Here is a 19,201-nt window from a genome sequence, read left to right as displayed (position 1 = left end):
TCAGTTCAGAGAATTCTTCTTGCAGACTCAAGTTTCTGAGCACACCGGGTCTTTGCATCCTCCCTCGGGGAGCCGGTCTTCATCGGCTTCCTCATTCATTTTAATTGTTCATTATCTAGTCCAGGCAGGTGGTTCCTAATTTCCCCTGTGGCTTCGAGCCTCACCGGAGTATAAACACCCTCCCTTCTCGGTGGTACTTTTAATTGTTAGTATTTCTCATCTGTTCTCCAGAGGTAATTGGCCCCAGAGAGAGCCCTGAGGAAAGTAAGCGCAAAAACTTTCTCAGTCTAGCATACTGTTTACTAAATGCACGGGTTTCTCAGCAAGTTGGGCTGATTGCTTTGGATTCCCCTCCTGAGACTCACCTTAGTTGGAGCAGAGGCTGTTAGCTTCCTGCCGGCTGATTCTTGAGAACAGACACCCTGCAAAGGCCTAGATGAGGTTCATTGCCCAGTCAGCCGGTGTGTGCGCTGGTTTTCTCAAGGAACACCGCCAGCTTGGTTTCGTGTCACTTACTTTATGAAGCTTCAGCATCACCTGAGGACTGGTCAGAAAGACAAATCCCCCTGTTCCAGCCCAGTCCTTCTGAGTCTGAAACTCTGGACAGAGGGCATAACTATCTGCATATGGACAAGCTCTTTGGTGATGGTCGCATCTGAAAGTTGGAGAAATACGGGGCTATCCAGAAGCAAGAAATATGGTTGTGGGTCTGGGCCTTTTGGTTCTTAAATAGTTGCTCTTCCTGCATTCCATTGCAGTGGATCAGACAGCAAACATTTTTGGATAAAGTGAAAAGAAGCAAAGCAAATTCTTCTGTGTCTTGGGTTTAGACAAATACAGGTTAGTTTATAAAATCCTTAGTGTAGCTAGACTCAGATATCGCAGCCTTCGAAGTCTATTAAATTGTCTGCTTGGGAAAGAAAACGCAGATGAATGAAGTCAGGCCTATCCAAAAGCATAATGGAAAACTATTGGAGCAACATGATTTGGGTCCCAAGCCCTGGCTGCTCCTATTGCCTATTACAAACCCGATTGCTGCTATCAACATTGATTTCTGGAACTAATGCTTCTTCCGGGGCTGCCTCCCGACCCATCATGCATACTCTGCTTGCACACTCTTTTGGTGAGGCAAAGTCCAGCTTTTATTTTTTATAGTAATTATTGCACCTGGAGTGATAGCACAGCGGGTAGGGCATTTGCCTTGCATGTGGCCGACCAAGATTCTATTCCTTTGTCCCTCTCGGAGAGCCTGTGGCAAGCTACTGAGAGTATCTCGCCCACACAGCAGAGCCTGGCAAGCTCCCCGTGGTGTATTTGATATGCCAAAAACAGTAACAACAAGTCTCACAATGGAGACGTTACTGGTGCCCGCTCGAGCAAATCTATGAACAACAGGATGACAGTGCTACAGTGCTACAGTAATTATTGGCTCATAGTATCGTTAAGTTTGACATCCAAGTAGACTATGAAGTTAGGCTTAGATTTAGATTCTAGCTCTAATGACAGATTAGTTGTTTTTATGTGATTTTTCTCTTTTTTTTCTTTTTCAAATGGGAAGGTTGCTGTGAGGAGCGAATTTCACGTTAGCCCTGTGGGTTGGTACTAGTACAAAGCAAGCGCTGCAGACGTGGGATTGGATAATCGTCATCCACATTTGAGGCAGCCTTCCTGAAAAATTTCTCAGTGTCTTAAGTTCCTTGTAGAAGAATTCACCTGCGTGTACATGTAAACTTTTAAAATAACTTTTGACACTGGTTTAGTATTGCTCCTGATAGGGGCTGGAGCAGTAGCACGGCTGTAGGGCATTTGCCTTTCATGTGGCTGACACGTGTTCGATTCCTCCGCCCCTCTTGGAGAGCCCGGCAAGCTACTGAGAGTATCGTGCCCACACGGCAGAGCCTGGCAAGCTACCCGTGGCGTATTGGATATGCCAAAAACAGTAACAATAAGTCTCACAGTGAGAGACGTTACTGGTGCCCGCTCGAACAAATTGATGAGCAACGGGATGACAGTGACAGTTTTTTGTGCATACCTTTCCGCACCGCCCTGTCCTCCTGGTCAAACACTTCCCTCCGCTGCCATTGTGGTGTTCTCTTCCCTGTTCGTTTCTGCCTCCCACCCCCAAGCTTCCTACTGAAAACCTGCTCTCAGGTTCTTTAGAAACATTTGACTGCTGGCAGGTTTTCGGATGACCCCCACATTCAGTTATGTAAACCCAGATCCACAGTTTTGGAAACGAGGCTTTAAACTTGCTTCTTAACATAGTACTTCCAGAGCTGATGGTACCTTGGAAGTACAATACCAAGCCTGTTTGGTATTGTAATATTTTTCACACGTCTGTTATCGAAGAAAATATGGACCAAGCAACAACCGTGTATGTGTTAGTGTGCTAGGTACTAGGAATCACTGTATCACTGTATCACTGTCCTCCCGTTGTTCTTTGATTTACTTGAGCACCAATAATGTCTCTGTTCTTCCCAGCCCTGAGATTTTAGCAGCCTCTCCTTACTCATCTTTCCCAATGATTGGAGGCTCTTTCAGGGTCAGGGGAATGAGATCTATCGTTACTGTTTTTGGCATATTGAATATGCCAAGGGTAGCTTGCCAGGCTTTGCCCATGTGGGCGGGATACTCCCAGTAGCTTGCCGGGCTCTCTGAGAGGAATGTATATATCATCATCATCATCATCATCATCATCATCATCATCATCATCATCATCATCATCATCATCATCATCATCCCATTCACTGATCGTCAAATTTCTCGAGCGGCCTCAGTAATGTCTCCATTCATCCTAGCCCTGAGATTTTAGAAGCCTCTCTTTACTCGTGCTTTACAATGGTGCTGCACTGGAGGCTCTTTTAAGGTCAGGGGAATGAGACCCAGCATTGTTATTGGCTTTGGCATATGAATACACCATGGGAAGTTTGCAAGGTTCTCCCACGTGGGCAGGAAACTCTCAGTAGTTTGCCAGGTTTTCCCAGAGGGAGAACTAGACTATAAGATGTCCGGGAGCCTGGTTTTATAGTCTCTGGATGTTGGCCATTGATGGGATTACATGGCACCAGGAACAGTCCCTGGGTGTGACCACCTAGCTACTGTAAAATAGGGAATCTGGGTGGAAGAGGTCCAGTCCTGATCCGAGCAGGCTTGGCGGTCTCAGCCCCAGGTCCCACACATCTGGGTTCCTCTGCTGGTTCCTTCATGTGTGAGGCTCATCCGAATGTGTGGAGAGGGGCCTTGAGCATGACTGTGGCTAAGGCTCCAGAGGTCTTCGGCCACTGGAGCTCTGCTCGGGGTCAGGGAGGGAAACTGAAACCCACCCCCTCTGAGAGGCCCCAGGGAAGACAGACAGGCTCGGGGGCAAGAGACTCTCTGGGTCGCTCTCTTCCATCTATATGTATATATACAAATATATAGATACATATGTATACATATATATATTACTCTATGATTTGTTGCCTACTATCTGAACTCTATCAAATATGGTGTGGTAATTATGGAAACTGGGTAGGAAGTGTCTTATAATGTGTCTTATAAAGTGTCCGGAAAGTGGAAATGTACTAAAAATATAGAGACAAAAACAAAATTTCTGTCCTTGTGTGCAGATAGTCTAGCTAAGGAGATAGTAACCAACATAGTCAGAAAACTAACTTACTGTACTTACTAACTTACTGTAAAACTAACTTACTGTTAGGAGAGAAACAGTGGTGATACTCTTTAATCTAGAGGGATTGTATCAGTTATTCTTTGAGTTAAGTGAACGATTAAGCCATCCTGGATATCTTGGGGAAATGATTTTGTAAGCAGAGGGAACAACACTTGAATAACTACTTGAGGCTCAGTTAATTAAATATGTATAATATTTATTATACATATTTGGATATAAATCCAAAAAAGACCTTGCAGATGCTTTCATTTATAACTTATGACCCCGTAACTTTGTGAAATATTAAAAATTACTATATTTAATTAATACTTATATATTTATACATATGTAAATGTATAATCATAAATGCTTATTTGTGAATGGGTGAATTTCCCTTTAATTTGGGAATAATAAAATACTAGTATTCAAAATACTGTATTTTAAAGGCAACCTAAATAATTTATTGACTCTAATTGACTTTATCACCAACTTGATAGTCAATTTGTTCAGCTCAGTTCAGTTAAAACATTTTTTTCTGAGGAGCGGACTGGAGCAATAGTATTGCGGGTAGGGCATTTGCCTTGCTTACAGCCCACCAGGATCAATCCCCGGCACCTCATATGGTCCCCTGAGCACCTCTAGGAATAATTCCTGAGTGCAGAGCCAGGAGTAAGACCTGAGCATCACCGGGTGTGACCCAAAAAGAGAATTTTTTTTGGTTTTAATTTTATTTTAAAGTTTTATTCAAGAATGAAGTGATAGCACAGAGGGGTAGGGTGTTTGCCTTGCACACAGCCGACTGGGGTTCGATTCCTCCATCCCTCTCAGAGAACCCAGCAAGCTACTGAGAGTATCCCGCCCACACGGCAAAGCCTGGCAAGCTACCCGTGGCGTATTCGATATGCCAAAAAGCAGTAATAACAAGACTCGAAATGGAGCATTACTGGTGCCTGCTCTAGCAAATCAATGAACAATGGGACGACAGTGCTACAGAGAGAGTGCTACAGCTACGGTAAAAGAATGATTAAAAAATACATACTTTTAGGAACACCGTATGGCTAATATTTTCTGAGACATAAATAACAATTCTTCCTGTTTGTTTTTTTTTTTTGAAGGGGGAAGGAGGAGGCACTAGACTGTGCTCAGGTCTTACTCCTAGCACAGCACTCAGAAATCATTCCTGGTGGGGCCTGGGCGACCATATGGGGTGCTGGGGATTGAGTCTGTGCCAGCTGCATGCAAAGCAAGCACCCCATCTGCTGTACTATCTATCTCTCCAGTCCCTGTTTACTGACGCTACTCATGTTTCATGATGATAAATAATAAGTGCTCATATATTTTGATATAGCTGACTATAACATTTAACTTGATTTTGAAATTTGAGCCATATCCTACTGTCTTCTCATTTCTACGTTAAAAATAAACCCATCCCTTTACAATGTAGTATTTCTGTGCTTAGGAACCTGCATAAAGTCTTCTATTTGGCAATTATCATTCAAGAGTACTTTATTTTGAAATGTTAGGCACTTCTCTTCAGGTTATTTTTTTTTTTAAAAGATAGTAGAGATACAAGACCAAAAATATGTTATTTTTGGTGCTGGAGCAATAGTACAGTGGATAGGACATTTGCCTTGCACATGGCCGACCCAAGTTCAATCCCCGGCATCCCATATGACACCCCAAGTACTGCCAGGAGTAATTCCTGAGTATTGCTGGATGTGCCCCAAAAAGGAAAATAAAAGCATGTTATTTCAGCTCCTATGCTCCAATGAGGGAAGAGAGATCACGAAGGTAATTTTAGATAACAGTAAATGCTATAAGCACAATAAAAGGATGACACAGTAGATGCAGGTCAAAGAAGTACTTCTCTGATAAGATGATATATAAATTATTTATGAATTATAAGATGAGGGTGGCCGTATTAAATCCTGGGGCAGAACTAGTTAGGTCAGAGGAATACCTGTTACAAAGTTATGGAGGCGGAATCATAATGAATGCTTACGTGTCATGCTTACTGTGAACCACTGTCCCTGCAGCATCTCATGTATTTTTATAACAGGTGTCTGTTAATAACCTCATTTTGGATGCGAGGGCACTGATGTCGGGAGTGGTTATTGCCTCGTCTCAGTTTCCAACTTCACATTAAGACCTCAAACTGCAACCACGCATCCTTCCTTTTATCCTTGCAGGCTTTCACGAGAAAGACAAAAAGCCATATTGCAGAAAGGATTTCTTAGCCATGTTCTCACCCAAGTGTGGTGGCTGCAACCGCCCAGTGTTGGAAAACTACCTTTCCGCCATGAACACAGTGTGGCATCCGGAGTGCTTCGTCTGTGGGGTCTGTATTATTATTATTATTATTATTATTATTATTATTGCTTTTTGGGTCACACCCAGCAATGCTCAGGGGTTACTCCTGGCTTTGCACTCAGGAATTGCTCCTGGCAGTGCTTGGGGGACCATATGGGATGCCGGGGATCGAACCCGGGTCGGCAGCGTGCAAGGCAAACGCCCTACCCGCTGTGCTATCACTCCGGCCCCATGTGGGGTCTGTATTATTGAACGCTGGGACTTGAGGGAAAGTCAGGGTGCGCCGCTCTGAGAAACAGTTCAACAGAACTGCAGCTGGTCAGAGGGCTCATGGCACAGGCTGAGGAACTGATGTGCACTTCGTGTGACAGAAGTAGACAGCACGGCAGCCACTGTGGACACCCTCTATAATTGGGGTCCATTTTGTCAAGGACCCAAGAGAATTCCTGCAGCTGCCTGTTAACCAGTGAGAATTTTTTTTTTCTTTTTGGGTCACACCCGGCGATGCACAGGAGTAACTCCTGGCTCTGCACTCAGGAATTACTCCTGGCGGTGTTCAGGGGACCATATGGGATGCTGGGAATCGAGCCTGGGTTGACCGCGTGCAAGGCAAATTGCTCCAGCTATTGCTCCAGCCCCACCAGTGAGAATTTTTAAGACCGAGAAGTTTGCTTAGTTATTGTCCTCTTTTTTTTTTTTGCTTTTTGGGTCACACCTGGTGATGCACAGGGGTTACTCCTGGCTCTGCACTCAGGAATTACCCCTGGCCGTGCTCAGGGGACCATATGGGATGCTGGGATTTGAACCCGGGTCGGCCGCGTGCAAGGCAAACGCCCTACCCGCTGTGCTATCTCTCTAGCCCTATTGTCCTATCTCTTCACATTGACTTTCCTTTTATCTTCTCTCCACACCCAGGACTGCTTCAGCAGTTTTTCTACTGGCTCCTTCTTTGAACTGGACGGACGTCCCTTCTGTGAGCATCACTACCACCTCCGCCAAGGGACCCTCTGCCACGGATGTGGGAAGCCCATCACCGGCCGCTGCATCAATGCCATGGGATACAAGTTCCATCCTGAGCACTTTGTGTGTGCTTTCTGCCTGACACAGTTGTCGAAGGGCATCTTCAAGGAGCAGAATGGCAAGACCTACTGCCGACCTTGCTTCTCTAAGCTCTACTCACTGTAATCTCAGCCATAGCCCTGTCTGTCTCTCCACTTCCCCTACACTGTTGAAACCACAAGAGGATTATGCACATTTGTTGCAGTTTATTTTCTTTTTAAAATTTTTCTATTTGTTTACTTTTTGCTTTTTGGGTCACGCCCAGCGATGCACAGGGATTAACTCCTGGCTCTGCACTCAGGAATTACTCCTGGCGATGCCTGGGGGATCATATGGGATGCTGGGAATCGAACCCGGTCCACTGCTTGCAAGGCAAATGCCCTACCCACTGTGCTATTACTCCAGCCCCTGCAGCTTATTTTCTACTTGATAGATTGCTAGAAAAAATAGAGGCGACAATAAAGAAACTTGCAGGTCAGATGTGATTAATCATGTCGTCTTAGGTTTTAGATTTCTAGTCTACTTTAGAAAAAAATAAGTGCTTCGATGTAGATCTGAATCCTGCGATCTATTCTCTCTAATCCTGCAGACCTATTTTCCTTGGGCATGTATTCATCCCACCCATGGATTTTTCCAGCTTTTCCAGTTCCATTTTTATGATAGCCCTGCCCTATCTTTTCCCTTTTTTGTCCTCACCACTGTCTTTTTTAATTTCCCCACATTTCTCCGCGACTCAATTTCCCAAAATCAAACTTACAAAATTTGTATTCACCTATGCATACCTCCAGATACATCAGATTATATAGATTGTTTTCATTTTTTGGGGTACGTAAATTATGTTAATTTTTTTTGGTACGTAAATTATGTTTGAGAGGCTTCTAACATCTCAGGGCTAGGACAAATGGAGACATTACTGGGACCACTCGAGAAATTTGATGATCAATGGAAGGATGATGATAATGATGATGATGATGATGAAATTATGTTCAGTTTTCTTGTATGTAGTCAGTAATTCTGTTTTATAGAAGTGACACAGACTTCTTTCTTAACTTGATGATTGTCTCACAAAGACAAACAAGATGGCTATCTTAAAGTATCCAAGGGCAGAGATACAGGAGGTCATTTGTCATTCTTTTTTTTTTTTTAGCTTAGATTAGAAAACCAAAGCTCCAAAGGGAGATATCCACTTCATATTTTGTCTTGCTGCAAAATATTAAGTAAATTTTTAGGCTAGCTCATCATATATTAAAGGATTGCATGATCTCATGGCCTATCACAAATAAGCTAAAGGAGTTATACTTCCTCCATAGATATTGCTAAGATCTTTACTGCAATTTTCCTACCAGGGTCTTACAAATAAAGCCATTACTTACTGTAGCACTGTAGTAGCACTGTCTTCCTGTTGTTCATCAATTTGCTCAAGTGAGCACCAGTAACATCTCTGTTGTGAGACTTGTTGTTTTTGACATATCGAATACGCCATGGGTAGCTTACCAGCCTTACTTGCAATACAAAAATATTAGATTACTGAGGAAAACTTCACTGATGATGGTTTTAAAGTAAGTTTCATTAGATTGGTATGGGACAGCTTCTTGGAGAATTGATGGATTAAATAATTCTTGGCAAACTTTCGTGTATCTGTCTCCTTTATTGGCATAAATGATGAAGGAAATTTTTTTCAGATCTATGAGCATTAATAGTCAGTCTTATACGATTAACTCCAGAGGCATCCAAGCTACATGGGAGGCCCCAAAGATAGACCCCTGGTCTCCTGTCTGTCTGACTGAGTGTACCCGACTGAGCAAAATTGTGATCAACTTCTTTTTTTTCCCTTTTTCAAAAATTTTCATAAAGTTGTTCACCATAGTGGATTGCCTTCAATATTTTGACACCAGTCTCACCACCATCACACCTTCCCACTACCCTTATTTTGAATTTCCCACCACCACTCAGACCTGTGAACAGGCAGATGCTAGATAATTTATTTGTATTGCCCGCTATGAATAACACCTTCTAGAAATCCAAAATTGTAGATAATTAGGGTCTGGAGAAATCTCTGCAACGAGCAGCTCGGTTCCAAGATTCTTTTGTGTGTCTCTGGATTGTGGCCGTTAATGAACTTGAGTAGTTGCCAGAGATAGTGTGATAGCCAGGGTCCCATGGGGGTGGAGAGATGGGAAGGGCCAGCCCATCTCCTATCCCATGAGACCTGGAGTTTGCCATCACTAATCCTGAGTACCTGGGCTTTTCATTGGGTTCTGGAAGATGGTGGCCACCAAAGGGGCAAGTGGAGGAACATTGCCTGCTCATGTCTGAGGCACCCCTGTGAGATCAGCCTGCCCCAAAGTCTGGAGGCATCTCTGTAGCGAGCTGCTTGGTTCTGAGATTCTTCTGTGTGTCCATGATCTACTTCTAAACACATCCCTCTCTGTATCTTTACCTGTGATGTCATATGCAGGTGTTTCTATAGGAGTGTTCATAGTTTCCTGGTCACTTTGACAAAGTAAACTTGTGATTTTTAACCCCATGAAAGAATTTTCAGGTACTAAAACTCTTAGAATGAACTGCCTGAGATTTTAGCAGAATCTAAATATTTAAGACTGTCAGACAAAATCAGTATTAAAGGACAAGGTTAAAATGTGAAGATTTTTTTTCTAGAATGAATAGAAGAGCCTGAATTTGTTCAGTTAGGGATGTTGCCACCAGAGGCGGTGTTTTAGCAACAAATTAACTGCTTCCAAGTTTAAAAAATTAAATAATACCTAAACGGATTGATCTGTTTAAGAAATAATGCCCGCCCTCAAAAGAATTTCATATGGTCAGCATATTAAAATATTGCAGAGTCCTCTAAGGTTATACTTCGATAAAAAAAATCATTTTTCTCTAAAGCATTCTCTCATGCAGCTTTCAGAATGGAGAATGGTTGCCAGTCTTCTGTTCTCTTTTTTCCCAAAAATGACCAGTAGAGGGAGAAAGAGTATTTTTCATAGTCTTGCAGACAAGTCTTGATTGGAATGGAATAGTTCAGCGGCCTACCACTTATTTATCCTGGGAAACAGCTTTTGCAGTTTGCCTAAAAGCAAATTAGATGATTTCTAGAGTTAAGTGCATGACTAAGCTTTTGAAAGCACAAGAACTTTGCTTTGAATGTGTGAATACTCAAGAAATCTGGCTTCTAGGGGCCAAGGAAATTCCACGAAGGACTAGAGTATATACTTTGGAAAGTGCAGGCATGAGTTTGATCCCCAGCATCACATGATCTCCTGGGCACTGCCAGGTGTGGTCCAAAAACCAAAGAAGAAAAAACCCGATTTACATCTCATCCCCCAAACCCGCGAATAAACACACACACACACACACACACACACACACACACACACACACACACACACACACACACACACACGGGTTCTTGGGGAAAGTAGATGAGAGTAATGAATCTCAAATGCCTGGTTATAATCTCCAAAACAGTGATATTGAGGCAGTCTGAGTTTTAAGGTAATATAAAAGGTAAGCAAGGCTTTAAACGTTCCAGAACTTTGCTACAGAGTTTCAGTGCCAACGAGAGCCAGGAATGAGAGTGTCAGTGGGAACAGGAAGCAGAGGTACGAGTTTTCCCTGCACCCACAAAGGCCACAGAGCTCAGATGCATTAGAAGCATCTTCAGGGCAGAAATAAAGGCTCCTTGCCTATGGACAATTGTGCCACATACTGTTTCCCAAGCACTACCAGGAGTGATCCTTAGTACCACTGTGTGTGCCCTCTTGCAATAATAAACAAAAGACACCATCAGGGTAGCATGTAAAGGCTGAGAACTCAGAGCTCAAGAAGACATGAGTATCTCTTGAGATCCACCGGATGAAGAAGAAACAAATCTTAGCTAACTTCTGATGCTTGAGTTGTATTTATTGCAAATGTAAAACTCTGCCAGGAAGCAGCAATGTTTCAATTCTATTCTGTGAGAAAGGAGACAGTTTTACATAGGAACTTTCTCTTTTCCAGCTATGGTAGAAGCAGAGTGCCCAAATTAATTTCCTGCGGGAAGATAAGTCACTTTGTTTAGATTCATAGACTGGATTCTGGACCATTGTATAGGCTCAGCATGCTGGTGGGAACAATCAATTTTCCCCTCCTATTTTAGTATATCTCAAAGTCTCATCAAAGACTATTTTCTAAGAATAACACTACTTGTAAAATAAAAAGACTCTCAGCTTGAAGTAAATACCTCAGTTTCAGGGGAGATAAATCTTGGGTGCGGTTATAATAACTCCTGTAATTAAGAATGAACAGACCAAAAAAATCAACGAGGTTTTGTTTCTTTTAAACTTTAACTTAGGGGGCTGGAGTGATAGCACAGCCAGCGGGTAGGGCGTTTGCCTTGCACGCGGCAGACCCAGGTTCGAATCCCAGCATCCCATATGGTCCCCTGAGCACCGCCAGGAGTAATTCCTGAGTGCAGAGCCAGGAGTAACCCCTGTGCATCGCCAGGTGTGACCCAAAAAGAAACCAAAAAAAAAAAAAAGAAACATCAAACTACAAAACAATGTTTCCTCACAAAAATAAAATAAATACTTAAAAAAAAACACTTTAACTTAGAGGAGGTGTGCGTTCTACAATTTATTCACATATTTTTTTTCCAATCTAGTTTCTCCACAAGAAGTCACATCTCTAATCTCTCAGTATCTGTATGGCAAACCATAATAAAATGCCCAAAATGAGAGAGAGAGAGAGAGAGAGAGAGAGAGAGAAAGAAAGAGAGAGAGAGAAAGAGAGAGAGGGGGGGAGGGGGGAATCACCTGATATAGAGGCAGATTGGGTGGGGGAGGGAAACAGGTTATTGGTGGTGGGGAAATGTACACTGGTGGAGGGATGTGTGTTGGAACGTTGTATGACTGAAACCTGACCATGAACAGTTTTGTAACTGTATCTCCTGGGACTCAATAAAATTCAATTAATTAATTATTTAAAAAAGAGAGATCACACCTCCTTTATTTTCAGTCTGTGCAACTGACTTTGCCTTTAGCTCCTGGGATAACTTTAAGCTTGACCAGGTAGCATATATATATTCTGTTCCATTTTTAGACCAAGGGTAGACATTTGCCTCTAAGCAAAGTGAAGGGACAGATCACACCTCCCGGGCTTTGCTGGATTTAGTGGGAAGGAGACATTGATTAAAATTCTAGTCCTGAGATTTATGAAAACCCATTGTTCCTGAGAGAAATATCTTGGGCGGAGCCTGTCTGAGAAAGAAGATAACATAGAGGAAAGTAGAGGCGAGGAATGAAGAGGAAATACCTTCTTTTTTGAGCCTCACAGCCCGACCCTACTAACATCTTAATCCCAGACTGGGAAATTTGTGAACAAATCATTCTCTCATTCTCCCCCCTACTTTCTCACCGTCTCTGTCTCTCTCATCCTTTTTCTCTGTCTCTCTCTCCCTCTTCTATTCCTCTCATTCTGTCAGGAATTGAGTATTTTATAAACTTAAGTCTTTTAAATATTTTAAACTTAAGTCTGTTAGGCATTTTAAAAACTTAAGTATTTAAAAAACTCAAGTCTTTTAAAAACTTAAAGTATGGTGAAAGAATGAATAAGTGAATCAACAAGAAAGAAAATTAGACAAAAATAAGATCCAATCACTTTCAAGGGTTGAAATTAAACAATGTTAAAGTTGGGCACAGTGAAGGATTTTTAGCCTGAGGCAGCCTGAAGGAGCTCATATGTTTGGAGAACTATTTCTCCAGTCCCTGAAGTTAGATACTTTGGAGGACTTGGGGCGATGGAGTATAGAACACAGGTGATGTCAGTAAGTGTCCCCAGACAGCCCTATGCTTGCCCCAGGATAGGCTTGTGGCCAAAGAATGTCATTCATCTCAGTTAACGTACCTCCAGTAGAAAGCCAAGGTGTGCGCCTACGAGAGAGGTAGATGTGGTGGGAGTTTGCAGCAACTGTTGGGGAAAGTAGAAAAGAGGTAAATACACAGAACACTCACTGCAGTGGTTTTCACATCATGGATAATCAAAACCCTTTCGATATATGGTAAGATTCATTTGCAAAGTTTAACTATGCTCAAATTGTGAAGTATCTATGAAAAAGGCTATGAAAACTCCTTATAGAACAGCAAATATATCCTACTAGTAGCAGAGAGATAGTACAGTGGGTAGGGGACTTGCATGCATGCGGCCAACTGGGGCTTGATCGCTGGTACCTCATATGGTCCCTTGAACATGCCAGGAATAATCCTGAGCACAGAGGTAGGAGTAATCCCTGAGCATCTTCAGGTATGACCCCATCCCTACTCCCCCACTTTTGACAAAGAGAAAATATCTTTTTTTTTTTTTTTGCTTTTTGGGTCACACCTGGCAATGCACAGGGGTTACTCCTGGCTCTGCACTCAGGAATTACTCCTGGCGGTGCTCAGGGGACCATATGGGATGCTGGGATTCGAACCCGGGTCGGCCGCGTGCAAGGCAAACGCCCTACCCGCTGTGCTATCGCTCCAGCCCCGAGAAAATATCTTATTACACATAATCCTACCATATATTTATCTGAAGGCTGATGATGGAATGTTACTGTGATGATATGATGGTGCCTTAGGTGATTATGTTAAGTGAAATAAATAAGAAAGTAAAAAACAGTTACCAGAGGGTTAACACATATGTGGAATAGAAATAACTAAAGCAAACAAACAAAACACAACAACAGCAACCAAGAACAAAGGCCCTTCTGGGGTGGGTGCAATAGCACAGTGGGTAAGGCGTTTGCCTTGCACACGGCTGACCCGGGTTCAATCCCCAGCATCCCATATGGTCTCCCGAGCACTGCCAGGAGTAATTCCTGAATGCATGAACCAAGAATAACCCCTGTGCATTGCCGAGTGTGACCCAAAAAGAAAAAAAAAAAGAACAAAAGCCCTTCTTTTATCTGCTAGTTATTAGTCATTTCCAGAGAGAATGGATGTGGGATAAATGGAGAGAAGGAATCAACTTGACAGTGAATTAACACTAAAACTTTGGTGGTGGAATTGATGAGGATTATATATGTATTGAGATATCAATCTGTATTCCCTCAAATCACACAGTATTATAAACCAATGGCAAATCAATGCAAATTTATTTTAAGTTCCAAGTTAGGAAGCTTAGTGCATTCCACTTACTGCAATAATAGTGAAGATAAAGGAAGGAGGGAGAGAGTGTACAAGAATTATTATTTATATTTTACTTCTATAAAAGATTATTAAGTGTATGAACAGACCAGGATCATTCCGTTTTAGTATAACCCTTGAACCAGAATGAAAGTTTGCTTTGTTTTTTTCACTTTCTCTTTGACTCTATATCAACAATATAAAACACATCACAGAAATATGGCCCATGAGATAATTTCAAGGGTTAAGTGGGTTGCAAGGGCTGGAAATGATTCACTATTGTAGTCTATACTATTTTGGGGTTTAATGGCGAGAACAATAGCCCTGGCCCCAAACAAACCAAAGTTCCTTCCTGCCCCCCCATGTTGAATTTTTACCCCAAAATTCCAATGCTGATTTTACCACTTTAAACTGTAATCCTTGGCTGATTTATTAATCTCCAAACCTCAGTTTCATGGTATGTAAATTTAAACCTACATATTCAAGATATGCAAATAATTCTTATTTGTTTGATGTGGAGATTAATCAAGAATATAAGTGAGAAGGAACTTGGTAAATCATCAAGAACCATGCAAAAAGGTATTAACAAAATAACTCAAGAGCTGTGTGGAGAAGTTGACACAGTTTCTCCCATCTCTAGCATTTCCATGGAGACTGAAAGTATAGCTATTTTTTAGTTGTTTTGTAGGATCTTAGAAATTTTTCTTTCAGGCTCAAAATAAAAGCTGATGGAATTGAAAAGACTGAGAGATTAGGAGAAGAGTTTGAATTTGAGCCCATAATCTTGATTTGGATTGACCTATTGACAAAAGTAATGCTCAAGAGTAAATTTTTTTTTTTTAATGGCACAGAAAATCCATGTAGTTAGTAGCCACTTTCCATATATAGAAAACAGTTCCTCCAGGTAAAGGAAGTGGGCTTGTGGGAAAAAGAGTTCAGGAACCTTCCACAATGTCCTGATTCTCACTACCTGTTAGTGGCTTAACCACAATTCAAGGGAAATTCCCAGGAAAATCCTCCCCATTGTTATTTGTATTTGTTTTCTCAGGTTGTCATAACAAAATGTCAGACTGGTGGCCTGGCATAGCTCAGTGGCAAAATGGCTGCCCGGTAGACATGAGACTGTGTGTTTAATCCCAGGAATTACCCACCTGCTGCCTGAGATTCTAGTGGCACAGTCACCAGTGATCTCTGACACCAGAGCTAATACGAGATTTCTGGCACGCTGGAACTCATTGTACAGTTCCTCGAAAACACCACAATCCAAACGGGAGTGCAGGCACTGCAAACAAGCCAGTGAGCATCACAATCAAATTGCCACCTCTGACCAGAACTGCATCTAGAAACTTGTTTTTCTTTTTTTTTCTTTTTCTTTTTGGGTCACACCCGGCAATGCTCAGGCATTACTCCTGGCTCTGCACTCAGGAATTACTCCTGGCAGTACTCGGGGCAACCATATGGGATCCTGGGAATCGAACCTGGGTCGGCCACACGCAAGACAAACGCCCTACCCGCTGTACTATCTCTCCAGCCCCTGCATCTAGAAAACTGAAGATCCCACAGCCAAGTATGCAACCTTCAGACCTTGACAGTAACCAAAGGCAGAGGAAAATAAAACCTAATTAGCCAAGGCTCACAAACTGAGTGGCTTAAGTGATGGAAGCTAATTTTTTCACAATGCTGGAGGCAGGAAGTCAATTTCTCCTAAATCCTCTCTTTTTGGCTTGCAAATGAGTGTCTTCTCCCATCATCTTTGTGGTCTTTCCTGTGTGGCTGTGTCTCCATCTTATGCTAGGAGGATACCAGTGGCAGGGGAGTAGTCCCTCCTTTACGATCTAATTTAGTTCTATTTAACCTCTTTAAAGACCTTGTCCAGTAGAGATAAGGGCCAGGAAGATCACACCATAGTTTGGAAGCCAGACCCATGTGCCAGGGTGGGGTTAGGGTGGGGTGGGGGAGGCAGCTGGAATGGAGAAAGAACCACTAAATAAGTGATGATTGGAGGGATTGTCCAGGGTGGGAGATGTGTGCTGAAAGTAGACCAAGGACCAAACATGATCGACTCTTAGTATCTGTATTGCAAATCATAATGCCCAAAAGTAGATATAGAGTAAGGATTGTACCTGCCACAGAGGCAGGGAGTGGGATGGAGTGGGGGTAGCGGGTGGGATGCTGGGAACAATGGTAGTGGAAAATGGGCACTGGTGGAGGGATGAGTGCTTGAGCACTGTATGACTGAAACATAATCATGAAAGTTTGTAACTGTATCCCATGGTGATCCAATAAAAATTATTAAAAAAATAAAAATAAAAAAATAATTGAAGAGGAAAATAAAGGCCTTGTCTACAAACAGAGACATTGGAAACAGAGCTTCAACATGAATTCTGTGGAATGCAAATCCCTTCACAACAGTACTTCACTGATGACTGTGACTGAGATATCATTTCTTGTGCTGTCTGATCTTCAGTCAAGTGATGTCACTCTGTGACTTAATCATCAATGGGCAAATTCTGATATGAAAATAAGCCAAATAAAAATACCTAAGCCCCCATGGGGTAAAGAGATAACACAACTCGTAAGGTACTTGTCTTGCATGTGGTCAACCAGGGTTTGATACTGGGTACCACAGATGGTCTCCTGAGCACCATCAAGAGTGATCCCTAAGTGGGGCTGGAGCACTAGCATAGCGGGTAGGGCATTTGCTTTGCACACGGCCAACCTGGGTTCAATTCCCAGCATCCCATATGGTCCTCAGAGCACCCCAACCCCACCTTCCCCACCCCTGCCTCCATATGTCGCTTAAAAATATATTTTATATTCACAGGTGATAAAATACCAGATTTACTGTTACTAGTTAAATACAGGGGTTGGAGCGATAGCACAGCTGGTAGGGCATTTGCCTTGCATGCAGCCGACCCAGGTTCAATTCCTCCGCCCCTCTTGGAGAGCCCGGCAAGCTACAGAGAGTGTCCCGCCTGAGAGGCAGAGCCTGGCAAGCTACCTGTGGCGTATTTGATATGCCAAAAACAGTAACAACAAGTCTCACAACGTAGATGTTACTGGTGCCCGCTTGAGCAAATCGATGAACAATGGGACGGCAGTGATATAGTGACACAGTGAAATACAGACCCTGCTAAATACTTATTAGACTCAACTGTGTGGGACTCAGGCGTGGTTCTGGCCAGCAACCTCCACGTTCCTATCCCACTCTTTCTTGGTGGGGTCTAATCTTGCCTAATCTCTGCATTTCCCACAGCTTCCTTTGATAGAACGATTGTATTACTTTCGCTCTGATCTTTTCTAGATGGAAGTCTAATTTTGTGTCTGTGTGACACAAAAATTTTTTTTTTATTACTTTATCTTTGATTTGTCTTTCGGGGAGGAAGGACGCTTCCGTCATACTCAGGGACATCAGGGGACATTTGGGCTCAGGGTGGGGACTGGATGGTTGAACTGGCTTGAGCCAATTGCTGCTCAGGTCCAGTGGGGCTGGGAACCACCAAGTTCACACATGGTGGTTCTCGGTATGGGGGCATGTGGCACCAGGGATCCAACTTAGGGCCCTGTGAATGTGCAGGACATGCCCCCCAGTCCTCTGAGTTATCAGCTTAGGCTGATCTTGTGAGGCCGAAGTGGAGTCATGACAGGCTCCACTTTAAGACTGAAACTCAGCAGGCCTAAGTTTCGTTTTTCCTTATCAGAAAGCCCCGACTTCTCAGAGAACAATATCATCCTGGGCAGAAAAATTGACCCTTGGCAACAGCCTATCAGAATAGAGGGCAGGGCAGTGGCACCCAGCCAGGTGGTGATGGACAATGGAGAGGAGTTACGGGGCAGGGCTGGGACCAAGAATTGGAGACAAACTGTTAGGCCCTGGAGTCACAGGACAGGACCGAGACCCAAACTGGAAACATATTGTCAGTTCCTGGAACAATGCCGTTATGTAACCAAACCCTATATAAGCTGCTCAGAATTCGGAGTTGAGTCCTTGTCAAGGCTCCATCCACTGCGTTGGATGAGACTCGGACCCTAGTTCAAGCTTAGCAATACAGGGTGCCTTGCAATTTGCATCCTCGTGTCTGGTCTGGTCAATGTGCGAGTGAAACTCCCTTCCCGGGACAGAACAATCTGAGCTGATCTAGTTCAAGTTCGTTTTCTTCTGTGCTGAATAAGAAGATTTAAAGTGCTAAGGTGAGCAAAATAGGTTCTATGGGAGCGAGATTTAATGGAGCAAGAGGCCAGAGGTTACATTATCCTAGAAAGAAGGATCATTCATCCTCAGTGTGTTTGCATATGCGGGTGTGCCGATGAAGAAAGAATTTCTTTAGTTTTAGCTTTTCTACATCGTTATTTTATCACTTACCATTAAACATTGTTGCACAGGCATTTACCATGCAATTAATGATAAGCTTCCAGGTAGACAAATTTCCAGCCTTCCACCCTCCACCACAGGGTCTACTTTTCTCCACCATTGTTCCAGGGGCCCCGTCCCTCTTCGCCCTCCTGCCTCCAGCCCTCTCCTACCCTCAGTGAACTCAGTTCTATAGCTGGGTTTATTGTCAATGGTGGGAGGAGTTCTATTTCAAAACACCAACTAAAAGTGTTCCTTTTTTTTTATTTTTCGCTGACAAACACTCAGGGTTGGCAAACTTAAAATAGAAAATTTTCCATTTTTGTTTCTAATAAACAAAAGTACTTAAAAAAACTACCACGTGTGATGATGTGAATGTTAATTTAGTGAGTTTAGGGAAAATTCATTTCTTTTGAGTTAAATCCTTTGAAGAAACGACTGTATTTAGTACAACTTACCTAATAGCTAAGCAGATGGTATTTAATACAGTAGCACCCAACTGTTCGTGGCACTGGGTTCTGGGAGGAAGTCCAAGGTGAATGAGACAGAATATCCATCCTTTAAGAGCTTACACTCAGCAAAGGGACATTCAGCCCTGAGATGAGTTGATCATGATTGAGGATTCCTGCTCGAACAACAGAGGCAGGATTGTAAAGTATTTGGGATGCAGGGGACAGAGGAGTGAGA

At 42.9% G+C, this 19,201-nt stretch overlaps 1 protein-coding gene across 1 annotated transcript in view; it reads left to right on the top strand.

Annotated features, from left to right (window-relative positions):
- LPXN (leupaxin) overlaps nt 1–8,633 on the top strand; it is a 48,420-nt gene extending 39,787 nt beyond the window's left edge. The window contains exons 8-9 of the mRNA XM_055141379.1: nt 5,839–5,987; nt 6,875–8,633. Of these exons, the coding sequence (XP_054997354.1) occupies nt 5,839–5,987; nt 6,875–7,144 (419 nt within the window). The 3' untranslated portion in view covers nt 7,145–8,633. The remainder of the gene's footprint in view (nt 1–5,838; nt 5,988–6,874) is intronic.
- Nucleotides 8,634–19,201: the final 10,568 nt, after the last annotated feature.

The sequence above is a fragment of the Sorex araneus genome, chromosome 6 (assembly GCF_027595985.1).
Source record: "Sorex araneus isolate mSorAra2 chromosome 6, mSorAra2.pri, whole genome shotgun sequence".
In the NCBI taxonomy this organism is placed as follows: Eukaryota; Metazoa; Chordata; class Mammalia; order Eulipotyphla; family Soricidae; genus Sorex; species Sorex araneus.
This window is presented reverse-complemented; position numbering and strand designations above follow the sequence as displayed.